Source organism: Zosterops lateralis (assembly GCF_965231275.1).
Source record: "Zosterops lateralis genome assembly, chromosome: 4".
Classification (NCBI taxonomy): Eukaryota; Metazoa; Chordata; class Aves; order Passeriformes; family Zosteropidae; genus Zosterops; species Zosterops lateralis.
Window position 1 is genome coordinate 19,183,970 of NC_139765.1, and position 26,321 is coordinate 19,210,290.

Below are 26,321 nucleotides of genomic sequence, written 5' to 3' on the forward strand. Positions count from 1 at the left end.
ATTTCAGTATCAGCTATCAGGACGAGTTAATTTAAACTTCCCTGAAGGGTCAGGAATAAACCAGTTTTCCCAAAGATCAGTATGGACACTGGGGTAGTCCCAAGGTTTGTATCTCCCATTCCAGTGAAGTAATTTAGCTTCTTGAAGAAATTGATCTGAGTAACAGGCATCAGGACTCCAACCTGCATGGGCACATTTAAAAAAAAAAGCTGGAAAATGCAGGTTTTGATAAAGGAAGACACTGTAGAGTGAGTTAAATTCAGGTAACTTTTTGTCAGAAGTCTGATAAGTATGCTTTCATGTTAATGTACAACTACTTATATGATAGAGTAGCTTTTTTCAGCTTGAATTTTTTTTGCATCAGCAAAAAATCTCAGCAAGTTTCTTCTCTCAAAGTTTCCTTTTTCAATACTTTTAACATCTTGGCATAGCTGGGATTAAAAACAAAGTAAAATCTATTAATTTTACCATACCAGCTAAGTTGTTATGTTTTTTCTAGGATAATTCACCACTCCTGGGTGAAAGGTAACTACATCCTCCAGAATGTTTACGACAAACACTGCCAGGCCTCCCCTTTTCTTCCACTGCACCCAGAAAAAGACTGATAGTGTCTCCCTATATTCAGATATTTCATATATTCTTTCCAGGTAAGTGGCACATGAGGTAAAGTCACGTAAGGTATTGCACTGGAATCTCACAAACTCACCTTGGTTCCACCTTGCAAACAGAAATTAAACTTACCAAGATGCCTTATGTGCCATATAGGATTAATAGAGGAATATTTTCCATGAAATACAATTAGCATTGGAGAGGTTGCCACACCTCCCCCAAGGGTGCTGCTATAGAGGTTTTCCCTGCAAAAGGAAAAATAAAAGAATATGTTCAAAACCTCAAGGAATCTTTAGTACAAAAGGTAGAAGATTAAAAATAAATATCTGGCAGAATTCAAAATAATTTTAAACAGATTGGTTTTCAGCATACTCCTTCCTTGTGCTGTTAATTGAATATATTTGCAACTCCAATTCCTGTGTAGTGAATTGTTGCTACCAAGTAAAATGGGAGTCAGACCCAACATGAAACCAGTTTTTTTCTACACACAAACTATAGTTTTCAAGCCTGACAAAGTTAACTGTAGGAAAAAGCTGTTAACATAAGGCAGTCAAATATAATTTAGTCAGGTTTCTTAAGAAAATGTACATTTTCCATGTTTTTAATTCCCTCTTTCTTTCCCTTTCTCCCTCCCCTAGCTTTTAGACCTTTAAATTAACCTCCAGCTGGATTTTGTCAAAGCCTATTTAGTATAAATTAGTATCTAAGAAGTACCAGTTTCTTATGAATTTTGTGATAAATCCAGGGCTAGATCAAACCTAACCATGGTAAGAGGAGGCATTGGGGGGTGGAAACTAATGAATAATGAACACAGCGCAATAGCACAAACTTCTATATCAATTTTATCTTAAAATTTAAACTTAATCCTTTGCAGAGAAAGAATATAAAACCCAAGTTTTCAAATACAGGTTAACAGGGAACTAACTTTAAAAATTGTGGTTGTTTCAGTGTGTCACAATTTATTTGTGGTCAATAACAAAAAGATATAATGTAAAATTTAATCTACTAGAGAAAAGTCAGTGTTTTCTATTCATATTTTTAAAAAGATGGTGTCCAATTACAGCTTGGCTGATGCTTCAACAGGAGAGTCCCCAAGCAAAGGAGGAACATTCCTCCTTTAAGCTAGCCTCAGGAAGGGGTGATCATTCAGCAGGCTTCATCCCAGGCTAAGCTGGTCACCCAAAATGAGAACCACATGTTCTCAATGTCCCTCAGGATTAACTGTGGTTTGTGATTAAACACAAGACTAAAATTCCAAGTGGTCATTTCCTGGTACAGAATTGGTCAGATTTAAACAGATGGAAATGCTGGAACATGAGTTACTTCACTTGACAAGATCTCAAAAGAAAGACTACTTGGAGTTAAACCCCCTGTAACAGCTTTTAAACAGAAAGTAAAACTGTAAACCAAGCATTAAAAGTAAGGTGAGAAGCTAGATTTCTATACATACTCTGCGTTTCTTTGCATCCACTTTTCCAACTGCTTTGTAATCTGCTGATGTTTCCATTCAGTCATGTTAGCAACAATTACTCCAGGATTAAAGGAGCAGGTGCTGGGGCTGATGCCAAGATCTCTAATGACTGGCTTTCTGTAGTCCAGGAATCCCATGTATGTATTCTAAGAAATAAATTAAAAAAAAAAAAAAAAAAAGTATGCTCATTCCCTATGAATATTTATAAAGATACATGTAAATGCACCTCACTCTCACTGAGAAGGAGACTAAATATGCTCTCCCAAAGATGACTTTCTTGATGGTGGTGACCTGTTGTGAGTTCCATATGATGAAGGTGTAAGGCAGGATACTTCCAGATACTAAATTATTTTTTCCACAGTACTGTACCATGGAGGTTTGATAAGGCTTTTCCCTTGCTATGTTTGTCTTTTGGTAGCCCACACTAAATCATGCAGCATCACAACTGTGCCACTACAAGAAGTCCTTAATTACCTGTACAATCATTACAAAGCTATCTATATACTTTCACTTTGGGGAAAACACATAAAATCTTACACTTATGGGCAAACACATTCATTATTAGAATTCCAGAATGGCATCTTACCTGCATCCCTACACTTCTAACCATTTCATGTGTAGAAGGCAGATCACAATCATCTGAAAAAGCTGCTGCATGTCCAGGTGCTAATTTAGTATTGTAGAGTTCCTGGATGTCACCTGATTACAGAAAGGTCACAAGCATCAGACAACACCTACTGGTCTGCTACAGAGCTGATAGGATAATGTCAGCTCTCATATCTTGCTTATAAACACACGAGTTTTTAAGAATAGTCCCTACTGAATTTTGTAATATGGGACCATTTTCAAATTTGCACCTGAAAGCCTAAGGTCTATCTTTAGACATTATCATTGGTATTTAATATATTCATATTCTAGTTGTCCAAAATCAGCTACAGCAGAAGCTGATAGGACTGTTAAAACCCCTGGTTACAAACTTGTGCATTCATAGAGCTTGTTTTCTGAGAGGGAGGGCACAGCCAATTTTTCCGAGACTTTTCAAGTCCCACAAAAGTGCCACTTCAATGTCTTGCACAGATGAGGTTTTTCCTGGTGTTGTGGCATATATACCTCCTAGGAAGGTACCTGGATTCCCAGCAATGGCTGATTGAAATGTGCCTGACACTTGACCATCCCCGCTGGCTTCACGGCCCAGCCCAGCTCCTTCTTGGTGGAGGGAAACATTGTAATGCCAGGCACTTCACTCATCACCTGACTGTCAGGTACCCAAGATGTGCCAGAACAGTTTCAGGGCAGGTGGGAAGCATAGCAGTACCACAGCAATCGAGTGAGCCTGCATCCCAACCCCTTACAGCTTCCAGTTTTACTTTTGCTTTCATCTCTTTTACTTTTTGTACTGCTGGTCTTCTGCCAGGTCAAACAGCTGAATCAGCTGCTTCTGCAGCTGCACAACTGCAGGTTACACACGTAAGAGGAGCTGCCTGGGGACAGGAGAGGCCACTTGGTCAGCAGCAGCCTACCATGTGGTGTAATGTGAAACTGCATCTTTATCCCGCAGCTCTACAATCACCATCAGCTGACACCCCCAGGGAAAGAGAGAGCCCAGTGCTGGTGAACACAGGTGACAAGGAAGTGGTGGGCTCAGCTTGAGCTGGTCGTGAAACTGGAGTCTAAATGAAGACCTGGAACCTTTCAAAGAGTTAAATATTGTTGCTGCCCGTTGATGACAGACAGAACAACAAAACCAAAAAACAAAGACTTCCACTGGAAACATCCATCTTGGAGAATCATGATAGGAAGTCTATGGCAAATTAAAATGAGAAGGCAGAACAAATTAGTTGTCTCCTATAAAGCAAGTGACCTCTTTAGGTGCAGGTGGTCTGAAATCTGCCTCTAGAGAGATAAAACTATAAAAAGGTACAGAAAAGCAGTGGACAATTATGCTTTTGTCATGTGTAAATTCACTGGTCTTAATGTTCTCACAGCAAAGACTAATTTAAGCCAAAAAGTTTCCTGTAGTTATACTCAGTCCTTTCCAAAGGAAATTTTGCTCGGTTGCCCACCAGGGTTAAAGCACAACACTGGTATTAAAGTGCTTTAAAATAACAACAAAATATGATAAAACAAATATGAAAACAACAGCTCTACAGAGAAAAAAAACAACAACTGGGAAACAACAGAAAAAACTCTCAAGAAGTTAACCTTTAAAAAAATCATTGCTCTTCAAAAGAGATTATTTTGATGATAAGAAAAAAATAACTTTTTTTTTCCAGGATTTGGATTTCTTCTAACTGCTCCCACTTGACACGGAACTCCCAAATCTTCGTGATTCTACAAATTGCTTTATATTCTGAACTGAAGATGTTCAAAACCATATTTTGAGTGTTTGGAGCATCCACTCTCTTATTTGGGTAAATTCCTCTTGCTCTCAAGAACAGCAATTCTAGATAAGGGATTGGTAGCATTTGTGAGAATTTAAACACTAGCAGGAAATGCATGTCACACACTTAAAACATTGCAGCATCTGAGTGAAACCCATGGTATCTTTCAGCAATAGACCAGAATCAATTAAAATGAAACCCACATACAATCTTGATCACAATTATTCAAAACACATATGGGTAAAGTCTTCCTCAAATTTTCATATTTAAACAAACAGATTATTTGTAGTTTCCCTAAGTTCAACACTCCTAGCAGCTGCCTCAGTTTTCTATCATATCTCATATTTCGAAATGGCCATAAAAGCTGCAATAACTTTGATTTTAATTCTGTTGGAAACTGGTTTATAGACAACAGCTTACCTTGAACAATCACATCATCATCCAAATATATTACTTTCTCATGTTTCTGGATAAGCAAAGGAAGATAAAATCGAACGAAGTTCAGCTATTAAACAGAAAGAGAAAATAAAGACTACATGGTAAAGCTGTTTAATGCAGTAGTCTCAGGCTTCTGTCTCTATTAAGTCAGTTGGAATTTCTCTCTTTATTGAGCTAAATCAGTGACCATTTGCTTTCTTCCGCACAGCTTTACTACTATCTTAAATCCAGTATTATTACTACTATTTCTATTATTATTTATCCATTATGGCACTAGCCATGCAGCCCAAATCTGTTGCTTCCTCACAGAATCCTTTATGCTGGAAGGATCATCTTGCTCAAGCCTCCATCTGCAGCAGAATCCCCTCGAGCAGGCTGACAGGGACCATGCCCAGTTGGGGTCTGAATATGTCCACAGATGTAGACCCAACAGTCTCTCTGGGCAACCTGAGACTTTTAAACTCATGGTTTAAAAAGTCTTTTCTTTTGCTCAAGGGGAATTTCATGTTATTTGTGCCCATTGTCTCTTGTCACTCTCTTGAAGTATTTATACACATTGTGAAGATCCTCCTGAATCTTTTCTTCTCCAGACTGAAACAGCCTTAACAGACTCTTTCAGCCTCTCATAGAAAAGATGCTTCAGCCTCTTAATCATCTTTTGCAACTCACCCCAGTAAGTTCATATTTTTCTTGTACTGATGGGCTCAGAACTGGACACTGCACTTCAGATGCAGCCTCACCAGTGCAGAGCAGAGAGGAAGAAGCACCTTTCTGGACCTGCTACCAATGCTCTTCGTAGTGCATTTTTACAGCATACATCACACCAAACACTTCAAAATATAATAGTAGCATCGCTCTAAAGGAATGATTTGGTGGCACAGACATGGGATAACTTCTACAATGGCAGTGAAGAACAGAGCAGAGGGAAAGGGGACTGAGAATGTAAGAACAACTGTAAGAACTCAGACCATTTTATCCAGCCCCTGTCTTCAGAGTGGTCCTAACCAGATGCTCAACGAAAAATAAAAATAGAGCAAGCATCCAGAACAGTTGTTCCATGTATTCTCGTAGCTTTCAGCTATTTTCAGCTTAAAGGATTTTCTCATCTAGACGTGATCTAAATATGAACTTTGATCCTAACTAAACCCCTGTACATTTTTACATCCACAAGACCTTTCAGCAAAGAATTCTAGATTGCATGAGAAGTATGCAACATCTTGGTTATGCTGACTGTCACTGGCTAATTTCTTCTCATGGTCATTGGCTCTTGCTTTGGAAGAGACATATACACACAGCCCTTGCATGAAATGGAACAGATCTAGGACATTTTAAAGCCCATAATAAGTATTAAAACCCCCAATAATTTGTTATATGGTGTTCATTAACTCACAGGCTGCAGTAGCTCAGGACGTGATGCATCTTGTCTGATTTTTCCTTTTAGTACCATAGGATTGAATTCCACAACCTTAAATTTTATTTCTTTCAGTTTAGAATTTTCAATCCATTTTCTGTGATGGAAAGAAAAGAAGTTTTAAAAGAAATATCAAGGGCATAGCAAGTATGAAATTCACAGACACTTAGGAGAATAATAAGCGACCTTGAAAGCTTACTTGATCTATTCTACCCCAAAACAGAATCACTTATGTCTACTAACTTCTGTCTTATGTCTACAGCTATTGCACACAGACCTTTGTTAAACCTGTTCTTAAAATAAAATACAAAATTCCCCCACAAAAACCCCAACAAAATGAACACCCTGCACCACTCTCAAAAGCAGCGACTCCATATGTAGCCCAAACAACTCATTTTTCACCATGACTTGAAATAAATAATATTCTTCTAAGTTTTCTAGCTATAATTAAAGATAATTATTTCTTATCCTATCTGCAATGGTTTTAAATATGTGGTTAGTTTTTTCCTTTTCAGTTTAATCTTCTTCCAGATGATTTTTACATCACCTCCTAGTGTTTTCTTTAGACCAAACTAATTTTCTTTTCACATTTTTATTATATATACAGATTTCTTATATTTTCTCTCCTGTTTATTTTCTCTCCTGACACAAGTTCTGTGTACAAAGGCTGCAGAAGTGAAGTAGCCAGAGGTGAGAATTGATAGGAAATGTTTTAGTTTTCATTCACAACTTGGTCCTCTTTAAGACAATGTTTGCCGAATTTTAATACTGAAACATAATGAACAGAAACCTCATGAAATTACATTCATTGAAATATCAGGATATAATTTCCTTTCATGAAATGCAGAATTCTCATTTCATGAAAGGAAATAAAATGAGAAATGAAGGATTAAAGCAAAATGGAAAGAAAGGAAAGGAAAATATAATGAAGTGAAATTGAAAAAAAATAAAATTCTGAAATGAAAGCAATGAAATTGAATGGAATGAAATGAAGTGCTGTGAAATGAAGTGAAACTTAATGAGATGAATATTCACTGAAATCCTGAGATTTCATTTCCTTTCATGAAATGGAGACTTCTCATTTCATGATAGGAAATGAAAGGAGAAATCAAGGAATGAAGTGAAAAGGAAAGAAATTAAAGTCATTGCAATAATTTTTGGGCCTCTTTTTATAACTTTAATACATCATCTTAACTGAAACTAGCTTTAAACAGCAAGTTTTTCTACTCTGAAGCTGAAGACAGCACCAGAGGAGGGGTAAGTGCTGTGCCACAAAGTGAGATGGTGACAGGTAGGCAGTGTATCCATACTTTAGACTCTTCTGCAGCCTATCTACAAAAAGCTGAGAAGCACAGGTATGGCCTGGCTATTTCACACCCCTTTGTACAAAGTCAGTGCCTTGTGGAGGACAAAGTGGTCCTTTCACCATCATGTACAGAATCCTGAAGTTGCTACCAATGCACTACATTTCCCTGAAAAGCCCTCCAAGGCCTTATGCCTGTGCTAGGGGGAGCAACAACGTGGCTGTAACTACAGCCCAAAACAAAGCAAGACTGCTGTGTACTGAATATGTGGGATGGTTGTCTTCAGCCCAACGATGTAGAACAAAACATCGGCCTCTGTGTTGCTGTAGATGCTGCTGATCGCTGCTACAGCTGCACCCATCCTGCCCGCAGCAGCGCAGATCACCACTGGGATTTGTTCTTCCATTTCCTCAGGGCTCTCCAAATCCACTGCAAGAAACAAACGCGTTTTACATCAGATCTGGGTCACAAAAATTACTAAGTACTATCATAAGCAGTGGAATCATTTTATCGACACTCCATTTGTCCTTACTACATCCCCATCTGACAAGGCACACAGCTTGATAATTAGCTGTTGCTAATCCAGAACCAGTTGCAGGTTGACTGGACTGTTGGATGCCTCCAAACAGAATAAATGAGAGAGTTCTCAGCAGCAGCAAAATTCAGCCTATCCTTCATGTAGCTGCTTATTCATATGAAATCTGGAGAGGTATGAATACCTTTGAGACTTCTACTTCTCAGTTATATTTAGTACAAATTGAACGATAGGTTCCAAAATTATCAAAGGAAGGAGGCAAGTCAAAGACAGTGCAATTGCATGAGCACCACTTCTTTGGCAAGCTGGCTTGAAAGGAAGAGTGCAAAAATTTGTACCAGCAGGAAGCTACTAATGATACAAGGGAAAAAACCTAAACTGTACTGAATCAGGTCACATTCCTGCTAAAGATTTTTATCCCTGATTAGCCCTGATTAACTTACAGAACTTTAACAGATATAATTACACTGGTCAAAACATAACAATTACCATCATAACAACTCCAACAAAAATATACAGAAAAAGAAAAGGATTTGTATCAATATAGAGTTTGTTTACATTGGGAACAGTGAGTAAGCTATTTATATAAACATTTAATACTAGTCCAGCCTTATTAACTCTGGCAGGTTTCTGCCACTATAAAATTTCCAGCTAAAACTTCTGCTGTAAATATGAAGATTTGATGGTCTGTCTGAAATGAATAATGAGGCCAAGAACATTCTCAAGGAGGCAGGTCATGATCAAAGTTTGTTATCACTCGACAACTCCAATCTGTTCAGCTCAAGTAAGGATATACTCCAGCATCCATCTACATCAGTGACATCTAGATAAAAACTTAATCAGAATTACAACTCTTAGCCATTACTATCAATCTCCTGTAATTTTATTTAAGTAATTCACAAGCCAAATGTTTTTCATCCCAGCCTATATGCAACAGTGTGAGTAGCTCATCTACTGCAGGACAGACAGGATTCAATAAGGTGAAAAGTGGTGTTCAGGTTAAGACATGAGAGATATAAAGCAGGAACATAAATGAAACTAAAGTGCGAGTGACTTACCTGTTTCATTTCTTAATGACAATGGCACTTGGTGAACTTTGTTATACAGAATAGCACACACGGTTAAGACAAGAAGTAATAGTAAGATCTGGTTAACTGAAACAAGAGGGAGAATGTGTGAAGAATCAGTACAACAGCTAATTCCCAAGTATCTGATTTAAAAAAAAATCAAATTTGCAACCAGTACAGACGAGAAAAGAAGAATTTGATAATCTCTATCTGTTGTGGTTTTCTCATGTTATTTGATCAAGCTAAAAATTTTACATTGGAAACATAACAGTAACTCTCCCTTATTAAAGTAATCTCCAATGATCTGATTTTCATGGTTAATTTGCTCACTAAATCATAAGACTTCCAATATATATGGGTTATCCATACTAAAAAATTTACTGAATTTTCTGAATTCTACCAGGAGCTTGGACCATTTTTTCCCTGGCTAGTCTGTTGTCTGTTTACACTCACTTAATGAGTTAATTATTTTTATGTAGCCCTTCCATTCTGTCATGCTTCCCTGATAAAAATTCAGACACGGGAGAATTTTTTTATTTATTTCAGTGTTCAGATCCTGAAGGTGTATTTGAGAAAAAACCCTAAAAATTCTGGAAAAACAAATCCACCATGCTGTTGAAACCAGAAACATTTCATAATATTTGAAAATACTTACATTGACAGGGTGATTTAAATCAGTAAAATCAAAGCAAGGGAAAGACCTGACTGTATATTCTGATTTATAGTTCCTAGAAGACTATCTTGGACAAATTTAAGTCATTCAACACAAACCAAGCATGTGTAGGTGTTGGGAGAGTTCACCAAGCACAACAGGGAAGGAATGCATTGCCGTCATCAACAGTTACTTTGATGATGGGTGTTCTTTATTTCAGACTACTTTGTTACTTTTGCACCACCACAAAATGTATTTAAGGTGTTTCAAAGAGCAAAGAGAACAGAGATTTGATCTATTTTAATCAAAATGGCCAACTGGCCACAACTGGGCATGAGACTAGATGGAAATTGGTAAAGCAAACCTGCACTAATTTTAACCAGCTGAGCAAAAAGCCCATTGACTTCTGAGAAATTTTGAGCACATAAGGCAAAAGTCCATTTCCAGTCACTGATCCTTACAGAGGATAAGAATCTCAAAGTTCTTGGGGCCACATCTCAATTTTGAGTATGAACAGCATTAATGTATAGAGCTCTGTAAAATTCAGCTTCAGTGCTCTGGGCACAATTCACATGAAAACAGCAGCTACTTGCACTATTGGTAGGAAATTTCATAATCTCCAACGTGATGCAGTAAAGCAGTGAGTAATTTTAAATTAATGTGAATTATGGTTGTACTTACCTGACACAGTTAACAGGAAAAAACTTGTTTGCATACTTAAAGTTAAGCACAATTGAGCAATACTAGAACTATAAATTTGTATGCAACTGTGACAACAGTTGCATGAGAAATTGGATTTGACATTTCTGTTCTCTTTTAAAAAAATGTATCTTTCAAATGTTTTTAATCTCTCTTACTTTTCTTTAAAAGAGCCATGTGTCCTGTTGGATTTGAGAACTGTGATCTCTGGTAAACTAAAATAAAAAAAAGAATGAAAAAAAAAATATATATATTAATGCCAGAAATTAATTCTACTTAGTTATATAAAGCACTACACTTCAGATTATCAAGTTTTACTGCTGAATAGGTAAAAGTAAAACTGCACTTACTCTCTGTAAATACCTTTTTTTAAAACAAATAATTAATATTATGAGTTATAAATATTTTTATTAATAATTTAAGTAACTAACAGGTTATAAAAAACATTTTAATAAATCCCATCTGATCATCTATGCCAGTAGACAATTTTTATAACATTTTCAGATACTGTGCAAAGAAGTATTAAAACATGCACTTATGCAATTTATAAATATATTTATCTCTGATTTCACCTGAAACAACGTAGTATTTGTGATAGACAAATACTAATCTCTTGCTGGAGTATGCATTCCCAAACATATGGGATATTATATCAGGGCAGTGTCTTCTAGACTCAAAACATTTCAAAGCAATAGTGAGAATATTTTCTTACAGCTTCATTCTTCCAGTGTGTGTAGTGTGGCTTGTATTTATGCACATTTTTTGTGATGCTGGAGAAAAAATGGTAGCCTTCCCTAAAACTGTGCTTCTAGTCCAGGCCTGAGAGCAGCAATGTCTGAGAAGACAGACCATAATCCTTAAAGTACAGTATTATGAGAAACACAACATTCATTGAAATTCTGGAAATAAAACTACTATTTATGAAGGAAAACACAAACCACATAACCAAAACAACAACAACCAACAGTAAAAAACATGACCAGAAGTTGGTGGGGAGAGAAAAATCCAACTGTGTGATCTAACCTTTATACTAGGTAGGGATAGAACAGAAAACATATTTTTCTGCTTCCACACATACAGATATGGACACATTACAGCACAGATAAAGATATAATATGGGTTCTGTGCATACATAAAAATGAAGTTTGTTCCAGCTCCTCGACAAATCAGACAGAACAGCAAGAATTCTTGAAATCTGAGTCACAAAACTGACCACCTCTCATTGGTTAGTGCTCAAGTTCAGAGAGCATCCTAAATTAGTCTCTACTTTGACCAACAAGTTAAATGACTATATATATATATATATATATAAATCTAAGATGTGGCTTTGTTTACAAACCACTTATATTCACATGTATTTAAGTCCCAGCTAATTACTAAAATGCAGTGAGAAAGGAATATTCTGGAAGTTCTTCCACATCTGCCCTACTTATCTACATTCCAGCAGACCACTCTCTTCATATGGCCTTAATTTACACAGAGGAAATCAAGCTTATCTGTCAGAAAAAAAACCACAGCTGAGAAAGCCTTTCTCTCATGCATTACACAGAAGCATTGCTTTCTTTTACATTTAAAAACTTTACTCATTTAGGTAAGCAGAGAGACAACAGAAGCTGCTACACTCTCGGACTAATTTCTAGCCCCACTTTAGCTTATCACAATCTTCCCCTGATTTCCACAGAGCTGCCTACTATTTCTGAATTAGCACTTGTAACAATAGCCACGAACAGTCCTGATGATCACTGCAAGATGAAAGCTGCACAGCCACAGCTTCAAGTTATCTCCAGAAATTCTTAAATCCACATAAACTGAACCATGTTTTAAACTTTAAAATTCAAAGACAGACTCTCGCATAAGTTTGAGTTCTACAACTACAGCATTCCTAAGCTTCTGAAACACCAGTTGATTACCTACTGATTTTTGAGGAAAGAGAGATGTGTTTGTTCCCCGGCAAATATTTACTCAGTTTTTTCTGACTGTAGACATTATTTCCTGGAAAAAAATGTCAAACTCAGCTGCCAAATCATGTAACAAAACAAGGGGCTGCAGAAGGGAAAGCTCAAAAACAGTGACATTACTTCACAGATACTTCCTGCTTAATTAGTCTTTTTACCTCTTCAAAGCAGCACAGTATTCGGGACTCCTCTGTCCTGAAGCTCTGTGGAGGTATTTACTTGGATCCTAGATAGCCCACAGCTGTAAGCACTCTTGCCAAAGCATCCTTGACCATCATCTTCCTTTGAAGTCACCCACACAAGGGCTTTACAGGGCACAAAAACAGTTTTATGATTCAATTCCTTTTTCGAACTCTTCAAAGTTTACTTTGGAGTTGTGCTGGTTTTCTCTCCTTTCTCTGCTGCTGAGGAATAGCACAGAGTCCAGACGCTGCACTGGACACATAAACCACTTCCAGATGTGCAGAGTGATGATGCAGCCCTAGATTTGGCAAACTTGCCTCAGAGCTTCAGCTAGCAGATTGCAAAGAAATCCTGTAAGACAAAAAGTCTTAAAGGGGTGGGGGAAAGAGAAGGAAACAAACCCTTCCAGAAGTTACTTCCAAAATCTAGCTGCAAATTATGTTTTTATGTTTTCATGGTGAATGTGAACAGGTAACTAGTGTGCAAGAGCCAGACTACAACATGCCAAAGTCTAACAGAAGGCCAAAGTTTTTCCAGTGTCTGTTGGCAGAGCTCTTACGAGTCAAAAGCTAAGGGAGACTTGCAAAAGTCAACTCTGAACATGCATTTTGACTTGAATCATTTCATTTCCTAATATTTGAGCATTTAATCCACAGGTTTAGTTTAGATTCGAAAGAATCTTGGATCAAGGTAAACCAGCACATGGTGATACCCTGCCCCCTAAACTCTCCTGGATTGCTTTTGCAGTTTTATTTCTACAGCACTTCTTTTATTTGAATTCAGTCCCTCCCTTCTAAGAATGAACTTAAACGATAAACCACTGTTTTGTCACAAGACTTTCATGAGTAGTAAAAAGAATAATAATAAACACCTTCAGCTCTAAACTAATTTTTATTTTTTTTGTGAGGCAGTGCAAAATTTATGAGCAATAATCAGTAAAGGTCTTAAAAATCTTTTGTGTTTTAAATGAAGACTTCTGTTCCATTTGCAGGCGTCAAAAATGTGAATTTTCAACTGTAGGTCTCAATAATGCCCAAATTGTATTATTTGTGTCTGATTTTGTACAGGAATCCATCTTCTGCTTGAACAAAAATTAAATGAAGAGTTATATGTACAGTTATATGCTTTGTGCAGATGGCCACAACTATTAGTATTTTTCTGTGCTATGATATTTAAGTTGTATTAAGCTCATGTTCATCAAAGTCCACTCATGATTTTTCTTTTACCTTCTCTTCCATTTCTGTGTGAATCTAAGCAGCACACAGTCATATGAGCCTGCAGAACTGGGACCTGCTCCTTCACCTGGCAGAACCCTCAGGATTACTGGCAAGGCAGTTACACCTTCACAGAACCACAGAATCAGGTTGGAAAACCACTCTGAAACCATTGAGTCCAACCTATGATCAAACAGCACCTTGTCAACTAGACCATGGCAGTAAGTGCTGTGTCCGGTCTTTCCTTAAACACCTTCACCATCCCTGGGCAGTCCATCCTAATGGCTAATCACCTTTTCTATGAAGAAATTCCTCTTAATGTCCAACCTCAATTACACATCTCAGCATCATTTACTGTGTAGAACTCAACAATGAGAAGAGAATTTTAGCATCTGTCATAGATAGATAATATGATGATTGCCTCTTGCAATTAGGGGATGAATACTGTATGTATGTTTAAAGTTTTATTGATGTACAGTTGTGCTATTGTGGTTTGTTGTTTAGATGTCCTCTGTTCTCCCCTTCCCCCCCCCCACTCCGTGTTGTTGCAGCCTGGGTTGTCCCGGACATGTGGAGGTAAGGTGCATATATGTGCCCCTTCCACGGTGCAGTTGAGAATGGGAAAAGCTTGTTACTATGAGGTGCAGCATGACCACACCTGCCCTCCAATCAAGTTGCAAGAAAGTAGCCTCCAACAATGGACAGCAAAGAAGAGTTGGGTGACAGACTTTTGGAGTGCCCAGGGTTGCCTGATACAACCCCCCCACCCAGGGGTACAAAAGGCGTAGCAGCCATTTTGTAGAGAAGCTTGTGGCTGCCCGGTCACCAACTCCCAGTGCGCTGTCCTTTTTCTTTAGTCAATCTTTCGTTGTATTTGTTAAGGTTTAATAAACCTTCTAAAATTTTAAACTGAGCGGTTGTTTCTCACACACCAGATACACCTTTGGATTCCCCTCAGCCTCACACGTTATATATTCTCACAATACCCCTCCTCACGCAGGAAAGACGAGCTCCTCTCCTGCAGAACGAGACCTTCGAATTCACTCGGATCACCTCCCTGCCAGATGTAGAACCGAAACCTCGGTTGCTAATCTCAATCTTCAGTGTTTAAACAGCAACTCAGTTCTTTCTCGCTGCACATCTCTCAGGCAGCAGCATTGCCTCGTCTACCACTAGCCAGTAAAAAAAAAAAAAAAAAAAAAAAAAAAAAAAAAAAAAAGTGCTACACGTTTCTGAGGGGTCGGTGGCAGAGTGGCAGAGCAGGTGCCCGAGCACTCCTCGGGCGGCGTGCGCTGCAGGCAGGGCTGCTGCTCCACAGGGCTCCCGCCGGAGCACGGCCGGGCCTGCGGCCGCCGCAGAACGGGAGGAGGCCGTGCTGAGCCGGGCTGCGGCAGAGGCGGCCGCAGGGCGGGACACGGACCCGCCGCCCTCACGTCAGCGCTCCCCCTTACCCGGCGAGCTGCCCCGGCCGCGCGGTGTGTTGTGGGAGCGGCGCTGAGATGGCGGCGGCCGCCGTCGGGCTGAGCTGGAGGCGGGTGTCCTCCTTCACGGGGCCGGTGCCGCGCTCTCGCCACGGGCACCGCGCGGTCGCCATCCGAGAGCTGCTCATCATCTTCGGCGGCGGCAACGAGGGCATCGCCGACGAGCTGCACGTCTACAATACGGGTGCGCGGGGCGGGGCCGCGGGGCGGGCGGAGCGGAGGGGACAGCGGCGGGGCTGTCCCGTCTGCTACCGCCGGTGGCACTGGGCTCCGCACGGCGCCGGGGCTCCCCCCGGGCCTCCCACCGTCCCCCGGCACTGCCGCGGGGGGCTCGGCCGAGGGGGCGGCGGGCGGGCTGAGAAGCTGCCCGGAGCCGAAATGGCGGGGCGGGAAATATGCCTGGGCCAGGGGTCTTCCTTGGGATAGTGCTGCGCCCTGGCTGATGCTGCGGGGTTAGTGGTCCTTCCTGGGGAAAAGCGACCGGTAGAATCTGCCGGTGCGTCTCGCAGCTGTTCTGCTTTCCCTGGCTGTCGCGCAGGGTTGCGGAGCCTCTCAGCCCTGGCAGGTCGTGGCTGAATGGCGGCAAGCGGGATTAGTCCCTACGAGTGTCCAGATCCCCATTTCTTCCCTCTGATGGCGGCAGCTCATGAGACCCGAACGCGCTGGAATAGGAATCTTGTTTGGAAAAGCAAACATGTTGGCATCGGGAACCTTTCCAAACAGGAAGCTCCCCAAGACCGATGTTGTTTGTGAAAGATTAGACGCCTAAAAATTTACTGTACGGTATGCTGGACGAGACTGGAAAATTTGCATGTAATTTCAGGGCTTGGGCCAAGACGGGAGAGTTCAGTGACTGATCTATGCTTTTAAATCAACCAGTGTTTGCTGCTTGAAGTTTTTCCAGGCATATTTTAATCTGATAGTTTAAAGATCTACTATGCTTAAATCCCATTTCTCAGGGAAGAAGGAAAAAAAAAATCTCTTAACTTAAAAAATCTCAAGTAATTCAAAGAAAACTCTTAACATAGTTATGGCATCAGAACAGAGGTTCTGATGAGTGCCTTTTGAGTGACTTATCATGACTTGGTTTTTTTCTTCCCAGACTTTCTGCTTAAGGTGTTTTCCCTTTGCAGCAGTGACAAAAAGGATCATGACTCAGTTGTTCCAGTTTCTGGATGAGTGCTTGGCCCAAATTGACCTTTTTTATTCTGGGGTTTAAGATGCAGGGTATGACCTGAGCTGCCCAAGTGTGGGATGTCATCCATGGCTCTTGCTATGCATGTGGTGATTTTCGAGGAGCTGGCACACAGTGAGAGCATCCTAATCCCCTGCATCAACATTCACTGGAAGCTTCTAATTTCCTACTTCTCCTCTTTGTGCTCATAAAAAAGTGTAGGAAAAAAAGGCGTTGTCCCCTGTAATTCTTAAATTCCATAATAGTTGAGGCACCAATATGCTGCTACTGGATCAGACAGTCTCAGTTGCTTTTTCTTGACTCTGTGCCTCTCTTCTCACACGTATCAGTGCAGCACTCTGTGGATATTTAAAATGGGTCCCAGAACAGTGTAATTAGTTTTTCAATAGGACTGTTAAGTCCAGGCACAGTGCCATGTTGCTGTAGCTCTAATAATTCTGTTTCTAGAGCTAGCTCCCTTTGAGTTAGCATGGTTATCTCTTTTGTGTGGAACTGCACTTGTGTTCCTCATTAGCCTCTATTCTTGGCAAATCTATTAAATTGCTGGATGACCCTTCATGGCTGACTTTGTTACAGTGACCTCATGGGCTTATTCATATACTGAGTAGCATTGGTTTGATAGAGGTGTTTGCTTTTCTTTTTATTTAAAAAAAATTAATTTGAAACTTAGTGTGAAGCAAATAGCCCATTCACAGTTAACTGCAGATTAAAGGTAATTCTTTAGAAAGCAGAAGTGTTTAAAAATACACGTTTCAGTGTTTGAAATATTTTTCTAATATTTTTTTCTGGTTTTTGGTTTTTTACTTCCTACTATAGTTACAAATCAATGGTTCCTTCCTGCTGTAAGGGGAGATATTCCTCCAGGTTGTGCAGCACATGGATTTGTTTGTGATGGTACCAGAATACTAGTTTTTGGAGGAATGGTTGAATATGGAAGATATAGCAATGATTTATATGAATTGCAGGTAGGAAATGCATGAATATGTTTTGATTTTCAGGACTACTTTATGTATCTGTTTATGAAGAAACACATTTTATTTTACCATCTGTGGATGAAAGTTAGATGATTTTTGCTCTTTTTCAGGAAGATTTTCTCCATCTTAAGAATCTAAAGTTTATTCTAAATAGCTTTGAAATAGAGACTTCCATCTAGTCTAAATAAAGTATAATATATTTAGTATTTTTTTAAGATTAGCTCTTACACATCTCTTTTAATGAATGTCCTAAGAAAAGCCCAGCATTCCCTTAAAAATAATTCAGAAAATATATATTAATATTAATATGTTGGTATGCTAATATTATATTAATTCTATTTGTTATGACTGACTATAAATGAAATTATTTCTGAATAAATTTTTCTTGTCTTCAAGGCAAGTCGATGGCTCTGGAAAAAAGTAAAACCTCAAGCTCCTTCAAATGGATCACCACCCTGTCCTCGGCTTGGCCACAGCTTTTCTTTGTATGGTAACAAGTGCTATTTATTTGGTGGTCTGGCAAATGAAAGTGAAGATTCAAATAACAACATTCCCAGGTGATTGTCTGATTTGTCTTTGAATGCTGATTTGTCTTTGAATTTAATGGCTTTAAAAAACAATTACTAGATTTGACAGCTTTGAAAAGGGACATTCTAGGCAGACTCAACTACTCAAAGTTGGATTATTTATGCAAGTGAAGGGGTTATATGTGAAGAAGATTAAATGTTTGTTTTGCTAATCCCACAATATGGAACACTGAGTGACAGCTCTGACACTTTTGTAGGGAAGTCTGAGGAGGCTTTGGTATTTCTGCTGTATTTTGGGTGATATTTTTAAGAATGGCTTGCTTGTTAGAATTACCTCAATCAGCAGAGTCTCATGAGTCATCAGGGAATTCATGATGGATGTTTCTTCTGTATTGCTGTGAAAAACAGTTATGAATTCATCTGGATTTTTTTTTACAATAACAGCTGAAGTTCCCTCTATTGTCAGCAAACTGTGCTATAATGCTGAAATTTTATATCCACATTCACCTGCAGTTCAGAGCACTTATATCCATCCACTCTACTATAAACTGGCAATTTCAAACTCAGTGAACAAGAGGTATCTGGTGTGAATGCCAAGATTCAAAGACCATTATCTAAAAATAACTTGCTGATAGATACAGCAACAAATGGCTAATTGTGCATTGGCCAGCCTGAAGATGCGAGAAAACAAACACCTTCTCACCTTTGTTGCCTTAAGTGTTGCCGAAATTTCTCTCTAATAACTCTTGTTGTGTATTTCCCACAGCTTTGTAGTTTATTGTGTGTCCATATGTAGCAAATTTTGCAAGGAATGTTGTTTTCATGTTTCTTTCATGTAATACACAAAAGTGTAGCAAATAAGAGAGCATGTTTTCTCAGAGGCCACAAGTTATAACTGTTAATTTTCTTTGTTTTAAATCCATTTTAAATCCAGATTTGTTACTGCCCACAATGCATCAAATGTTTTGAGAGTTTAAAACTCTACACCCTCCCAAGACAGAAGTCTGTAATATTTGGAAGTGGTCAGGGTTTAAAGCACACTTGTCATCATGCTTATAAGTGAGTTTTTCATACTTTGACAATAATACCCTAGATATTTAAATGATTTCTACGAACTGGAACTGCAACATGGGTCTGGTGTGGTCGGCTGGAGTATTCCTGTGACCAAAGGAACCTTGCCGTCTCCCCGAGAATCTCACACAGCCATAGTGTACTGCAGAAAAGATGTGGGAAGCCCAAAGATGTATATTTTTGGAGGCATGTGTGGCTCTCGGCTTAATGATCTCTGGGAACTTGACATAGGTGAGTTGATTTGCCAGCAGAAGTCAGTGCTTAGTGGCTGAGGGGAAAAATTACAGTATAGAATGATTAATGGTATGCTGTAATGCAGATATTGTAGAGACTGGCTCTGTAGCGTTAACCTTTTGTAATATTTGGAATTAAATAGATACAGTATTGTTTGCATATATTATCCTCACTGATTTTGGGTATTCAGTGAGATGGATATCATAGTCTTTAAAGCACTCTAAAGAAACAAAGCCGAATAACCACAATGAAACCATAATTTGTCAGTATTTCCTGTGATTTTTTTTAAAGAAATTTCAAGTGCTTGTTATTGCATCTTCTTTCTTAAAGTATCCATCTTAAAAACGTGAAATTTAGCTTTGCTGAATATTAGAGGTATGTTCCATCCTAAAATCCAGGTAGTGAAATACGTAGCAACAAGATAATTTTTTTTTTGAGGATTTTATTCTCTTTCTTTTAGAAACCATGACCTGGTCAAGACCAGAAACCAAAGGGACAGTACCACTTCCTCGCAGTCTCCATACGGCCAATGTAATAGGAAACAAGTATGTCTGTTGTTAAAAGCTCAACTCTAGAAAGGTACACCTAGAAGGAGGATGATGATGCTTATCCACCCACTACTGCGCAGTATAAACATCAGCCCTGTAGAGTAGTTTTCTGCTATTTCAGTGCAACTGTTAACTCAAGGGTAGCAAACTGTCAGCGTTTCCATCCAGCAGGACAATCTGTCCAACCCACCAGCAGCTTTCTGGGCTTCTTGGAGCACCTTTGTGCATTCTGGGGCAGCCTCAGCTGAGCCTGAGCTCTGTCAGGAGCAAGCTTCAGTGCCTCTGTGTGTGAGACAGACATGAGGTACTTATGCAAAGAAACTGCTCAAAGAGTAAAACTAGTTCCAGGCAAAATTATTCCCTACTTTTTCTGTAGTCTGTCCCTCATGACTCTACTTCTTGCCAATATAGTTTGTTTTGGCAGGTAGCATTGATAAAATGGATTTTTAAACATGAGTTTCAGTCCATTTTGTATCAATTTACAAGTTGGCATGAGGAGAAAGAGGCAAGGGAATAAGGAAGTATGAAAGCTTTATATCTTCTGATCCAACAGCTTAGCTTTTTAGTAATTACTTAAAATATTAGTAGTTTGTAGCCTGCATTATATTTTTAAATTTCTACATCTGAGTTAGATGCCAGTCATCTTATTTTAGCATGACTTACTGAAGGGTCTGCAGTAAAGCATAGTAGAAGTTCTGTTGTATGTGTGGGATTTTTAGAGAGCATTAGCAGTTTAATAGTTTGCTAACTGTAGTGGTATTAGCTTCTGTTTCTAGGAAGTTGTTTGAGGAGTTACTGGGTTTTTTTGTGTGGTTGGATTTTTCAATCAGTCAATTTACTAAAAAAATTCAGAAGGTAGATGTCTGCAACAGGACTTCATAAAGACAGTAGATACAAATAAAATTTGCTGTGAACCAAAACTGTAACACACTGCAAATTTTCTTGTTTGTCCTAGTTTGAGAGAGCACATGCAGCAGATCTAGATGTTAATTGGCATTTCTTTTCTTTTTCCCTCTTCCCTCTTTTCCTGTATTTCAGAATGTATGTTTTTGGTGGATGGGTTCCACAGTCAGCAGGAGGTGAAATTTCTGCTCCTGATGGTGAATGGAAATGCACTGGTTCATTTTCTTACCTTAATTTGGGTTAGTGTTTCTGCCTTTCTGGGAGTGGGTATTTTGAATTAATATTTTCTTAACAGGGTAGAGTAACTATTTTGAAGACCTCGAGAAAAGTTTAGGATACGTAGTTGTAATCCTGACTGACTAAAGAAATTGCCAGTTCTTTGCATATTGCTTGAAAAGTAATATTTTAATTCCTGTTTTTCTTTGAAGATTCATCAGGTTTGCTTCTTCAAATCTTTATTAATACAACTTTAATATAAGTAAATACTCCTTCATTTATAGAAGAACCCAGGAGACACATTCTGAAATGAGGTTTTTCTAAGCATGATAGTACTATTCCTGAATTCTGAACTTCTGATCTGTTTTCCTGAGAGAGATAACCAGAGGTTAGAAAATTCAGCATGTATGAATTGATTTCATCTTGCACACTAATTGGAAAGTGACCTTCTCTTTGTAATATTTCCATTTTAAATGCAGTTGTCTATAAAAACAGAGGTGATTTCTTTTTTTTTTTATTTTTATTTTTATTTTTATTTTTTTTTTCTGAGCAGTTAAGTGTGTTAACATCTTTATTTCTTGTTTTGGAAAACATCTAGAAACTAAATGCCTTGAGTTTAATTTACTAGATACCACAGAATGGATAGGTCTGATCTCAGATTGCCAGGAGGACAAAAGTAACTTGTTACCAGGGCCAAGAGCAGGACACTGTGCTGTAGCTGTTGGCACTCGTCTGTATATCTGGAGTGGTAGAGATGGTTACAGAAAAGCTTGGAACAATCAAGTTTGCTGCAAAGATCTTTGGTACCTTGATACTGGTGAGTCAGAAATAAATAAGAGACTTGTACTATGTTCTGTGTTTTATTAATATATGGAAAGCTTGCATGATTGATGATCAGAACATTAAAGCTGTAGCAAACTCGAATTTGAAATTTACATTTTAAAATTGTTTTTAAATCGTGCTTCACTGCTGGTTGTTTAAAGTCTATTACTTAAAATGAAAATATTAGGAAGGCTTATTTAAAGCCTCCACAAAAACTCTGTGCTAAATTCTGCACTGCATGCCATAGTCATTTGATGCAAGATGCTAAAGGCTGTTTTGCCTAAACTCAGGGTTCCTGGCCCGTCTTTTTAGTGATCTTTTCTGCTACTACTTACTTTTTTCACCACATCCTCTCTTCTCTTGGGACCATTGCTGCTGCTGCTTTCTCATCTCTTGGACTGCAAAAAAATACTATTCAATCTAAGAAAGGACCAAATTGTTCCTGGAGATCAAGAGAATTCTGGAGACTAATCACTCATTAGTAGTTGCATTGATAGCAGGACCCTGAGATGGTGTTGGGAGAGAGGGGATTAGAATAGAACTTCTTTTTTCCTGTTTCGTTTTTCCCTCAGAAAACAAAAAAGAGTAGCAGGGGAAGGATGTGCTTAAGATTGCAGCTTGGTCAAGCATAGAGGCAAGTGAGAGGAGCAAGCCATTGGCATTAGTCATGTCCAGGCTTTAGTCTGTGCAGAAGTTAGAGTGAAAGCTCACTTCAGCTACACAGGAATAATTTGAATTGGAATAAAGAGGAATAACTTGTGAATTAAAGGAATATGTAAAGCTTTAGGAGCCAAAGAGCTACCTGCATCCTTTCAGGAAAGCACAGGGATCTTCTGTCTCTGTAATTCCTACAATGATGTTGTAGCTACCTACTGCCAGCAGAAGAACCATTAAAAAGAAAACATCGAAACTGGAGCATTTTTTGATACTTTGAAAAGATACTTTGTAATTCTCTGACTTGACACCTTTGACAGTGGTTTCTTGTTGAATCTGGAATATATTGTACTTGAATGAAAAAAGAGCCACTGATTTTACTTGCAATATGCTGCTATTTAATGAACTGGTAAGGGAGGGCAATTTCTAACATGCCATCTGTGTTTTACTGGTTTCTTGTAGAGAGACCTCTAGCACCATCACAGGTACAGCTGATCAGAGCTACAACCAACTCTTTTCAGTTGAAGTGGGATGAAGTACCTACAGTTGAAGGATATCTTCTTCAATTACATGCTGACTCACCAGTGCCACCAGTGGCTGGAATTCCTGGTGCTGGCATTCCTGAGACATCAGTGCTGAGTTCACAAGGTAGCAGTCAGATCACATTACACTAATGTTTGTGCACTGGCAGACTGGAGGGTTGCATAAGTAATAAATATTAGTTTGTTTTTAAAGAACCATTCTGTGAGAGAGAGACCCTGTTTTTTTGGTTATTCTCCAAATGCCTGCATCATAATTATGGAAAACTCCCCTTTCACTTGTTTCTGTTGGTTTTGGCCAGCTGTCTGAATAACAAAGATACTTATAGAATGCTGGGCACAAGTTGAGAAAGGAAACAGTGAGGAAGGGATTTTATCTGTCGGACCGCAGTTTCATTTCACACTTAAAACAAAGTTTTCCTTCAGGCAATTTTGGCCTCCCTCTTCCTTACTGAAATAGGTTAAAACCATCATAATATTAAGTTTTAAATAACTGATGGGCATTTGCTTTTGTTTACCTTCAAGGTGGCTGTTCTCTCCATCAGAGTCCACAATCATTGCCTAGTGAATCTTATCCAGAAATGAAGGTGGATCATTCCAGCCAAACAAGTAATCTCATTCCTAATAATGTAAGTGTAAACTGAAAAATGCTTCAGTGTCAAAACAGTGTGGGAAGGTAGTGAACTGCCAGAACACTTTCTAAGTTTTAAAACTCCCTGCATACTTTTTAGGTCTTAGAAAAAAAACCCCAAATAAAAGAAAAAGACAGACACCTGCTGAAGTAGTTTTCTGTTTTCTTACATACTTTTTGCTTTTATGATTGAGAGATAATCTTTCAAGTCCTCTTCTTTTTAATGCACAGGGGAATTGCAACTGTATTGTCTTCCACAATGCCAGCTGGTATCCTGACATCAGTAGGAATGCTATTCATCATCAAAATGTTGGTGACATTAATGTGGGAAGCAAAAAGAATAAGGCATATTCCTTCTTTGTTAGTCTAGTTTAGTTTTATGCTAGTCTGCTTAGTTGTAAGTTCCTACAGCAGGTTAAATCCAGTTATTATCTGTCTGGTGTGCAGTTATAAATCCTCCTCTATTTTGCCAATTTAACAGAAATAGTGAGGACAAACTCTGACTAAAGGATTCCATTTTTAGAACTCTGGACCTCTTCTGAGTTGTGTAAAGTCTTAGATCTGTATGGGATCCATAATAGATTCCTGGAGAAAACACATGAAGAAATACCATGAATTTCACTAAGAGTAGAAATATCTCAAGTACGTGTCAGGAAAGCAAAGGTTGAAAGCCTCTGTAATTGTGATTTCTCCCGTCCCCCAAAGTCCCCCCAGCAGATTAAATATACACAGCAATGAAATTCTGTGTAATGATAAAATTTAGTGTGACTGTTCCAAGTCAATGCAGTATTTGAGTCTTTGTTTTATAATGACTAAGGGAAGGATTGAGAGATTGATCTCTTGGTTTAATTTAAAGCACTAGGGGGAATTGTTGAAGGAGTTTGTTTATATTGTTGTTTATGAGCAAGCATTTTCATGCCATGTTGCAATTGAAATTTCTGAACTTTGCAGTTTAACAAATGTGTTGTTTTGGTTAGGTCCAAGTTGCCCTTTCATCCAGTTCAAAAGTAGAAGGAAAAGAAAAGGTTGCAGCACCTGAAAACAAGGTTACACAGGAGACTATGAAAAACCACACAGATGCTACAGGATTCAAAGAATCAAATGCCCCTTCTCTTTTGCCTGTTTGTACTTCAAGTAAGATCACTATAGAAAAAAAATTAAAAGTGAGAGTTAAAATCCATATTAAAAATATAAGATTGTTTCTTCTTGTAATTTAAAATAATTTAAGAGTAATTTATAGTTTAAACCCCCAACTTGTGTTAGTTATTACTGAACCTGTTTTTAGAAGATACAAAGAAAATTGAAATCTTAATTTTTCGAAGTGTTGCAAGGTACATGAAATTCTCAATATATTCATTATTATGATGGCAAATCTGTCTATTTAAATGTAAATAGCCATTTTTAGCATTAAGTAAAAAGGGACAGATGACATTTTACAACATTATGATGATAAAACTCCAAACTGTGTCTGTCTGTTAGCAGTCAGCAGTCTGTTAGTGTCTGTCTGAAAAGCTATTGGCCAATGTAAAATTTCAGGCAATGTAGAGACAAGCACATTTCTCTCTCTGACTGTAGAGGAAGTAAAAGATGACAAGGCTCTGATTTATGCATTTCACTGAAGTGCTTTAAGTTCAGTGTAGTGAATCCAGGCTTAATCATCTGGTCTTTTTATATTTGACTTCAGTGCATTTTAAAGGTAGTTGGATTTTTATTTTCTTCACAGTGTAATTTAATTAGATGTAGAAATTTTGGCTCTCATTGCTAAGTGAGAAGCAGACTTCTACAGGGATTAATCTTAAATTGATTGTTGCAAATCTGTGATAATGATATTTGTGGATGCTTTATTTTAGTAGGGTTTTTTTTCCCAAATTTATTTTTTGTGACCACATACATAAAAAACAGCAAGCTTAAAATAACTGTTTATGTACATCTGTTTATGACTGTGGAGACAGACTTCTGTTCAGTTATAAACCTAAAGTAAGCATTGGCAATCAGTATAATCAGATCTGTTCTAACCTAATTCTGAGCTAATCTTAGGCTTTATATGAAACTAAATCCATTAGACCAAGCTGAGATTTGTTGTGTTATCAGTATTGAATTCTGGCTAATATTTCCTTTTTTTTTTAAGGTGCTCAGACATCAGCAAATGTAGGTGAATTACATGACTTGGACAAACAAAGTGTAAATCCTGATGCTTCTGTATCCTGTACTGTCTCCAGCTCACAAACTATGGTAACCCAGCAGGCTGTTAAAACTGAATCATCAAGTACAAATGGGGCAGTTGTTAAAGATGAAACTTCACTAACAACATTCAATTCAAAATCTGAAGGTTTGAAATGTGTTTCACATACTGTATTTTGAGCCATGTATTTCTAAGGCCATCAGAGTTCTTCTAGTGTGGTGGGATTCCTGTCCTGAGTAGTACCTGGGATGTAGATAGGGCTTTGGGCATTGAAGACCTTGTGCAGCCTAGATGATCTCTGTTAGGATTTATACATCTTTTAAAATCACGGTATTCCTTCTGTGCATTTATAAATCACCATGTTTCCTGTAAGTGAAAAATCTTCATTTATGCAGAGGCCCATTTTCTAAATACCACTGAGAGCC

The 26,321-nt window shown here is 38.4% G+C and overlaps 2 protein-coding genes across 6 annotated transcripts in view; one reads left to right on the forward strand and one right to left on the reverse strand.

Moving 5' to 3' along the window:
* On the reverse strand, positions 1–15,457 carry GLT8D2 (glycosyltransferase 8 domain containing 2). 4 transcript variants are annotated; one of them, XM_083859382.1, is made up of 11 exons: positions 15,371–15,457; positions 12,681–13,035; positions 10,726–10,782; positions 9,208–9,303; positions 7,875–8,043; positions 6,290–6,407; positions 4,882–4,966; positions 2,667–2,779; positions 2,060–2,226; positions 742–854; positions 1–182 (listed from the first exon to the last, which is right to left on the reverse strand). In XM_083859382.1, exons 3-11 carry the CDS (start codon positions 10,742–10,744, stop codon positions 10–12), a joined length of 1,053 nt encoding a protein of 350 aa, XP_083715508.1. In that variant the 5' UTR covers positions 10,745–10,782; positions 12,681–13,035; positions 15,371–15,457; the 3' UTR covers positions 1–9. The 4 variants fall into 4 exon arrangements, with proteins under 4 accessions (XP_083715508.1, XP_083715506.1, XP_083715507.1 ...); XM_083859380.1 differs by lacking the exon at positions 15,371–15,457 and adding an exon at positions 14,916–15,347; XM_083859381.1 differs by lacking the exon at positions 15,371–15,457 and adding an exon at positions 14,906–15,347.
* The window catches only part of HCFC2 (host cell factor C2), a 19,275-nt gene continuing 8,344 nt past the window's right edge, over positions 15,391–26,321 (forward strand). The window contains exons 1-11 of one of the 2 annotated variants that reach the window (XM_083859372.1): positions 15,391–15,584; positions 17,412–17,560; positions 17,966–18,126; positions 19,190–19,398; positions 19,862–19,946; positions 20,988–21,091; positions 21,697–21,885; positions 23,007–23,192; positions 23,609–23,712; positions 24,692–24,848; positions 25,843–26,043. In XM_083859372.1, the coding sequence (XP_083715498.1) occupies positions 15,419–15,584; positions 17,412–17,560; positions 17,966–18,126; positions 19,190–19,398; positions 19,862–19,946; positions 20,988–21,091; positions 21,697–21,885; positions 23,007–23,192; positions 23,609–23,712; positions 24,692–24,848; positions 25,843–26,043 (1,711 nt within the window). In that variant the 5' untranslated portion in view covers positions 15,391–15,418. Of the gene's footprint in view, positions 15,585–15,902; positions 16,184–17,411; positions 17,561–17,965; positions 18,127–19,189; positions 19,399–19,861; positions 19,947–20,987; positions 21,092–21,696; positions 21,886–23,006; positions 23,193–23,608; positions 23,713–24,691; positions 24,849–25,842; positions 26,044–26,321 lie in introns of those variants that run through there. The other variant, XM_083859373.1, reaches the window with a different exon arrangement.

Excerpts from the sequence above, each read along its gene's own strand:
- GLT8D2 (XM_083859382.1), bottom strand. Across the intron at positions 4,967-6,289 it reads GTCCTGAGCTACTGCAGCCT|CTGAACTTCGTTCGATTTTA; the intron begins GTGAGTTAATGA and ends TCTGTTTAATAG. Across the intron at positions 855-2,059 it reads TGGATGCAAAGAAACGCAGA|GGAAAACCTCTATAGCAGCA; the intron begins GTATGTATAGAA and ends TTCCTTTTGCAG.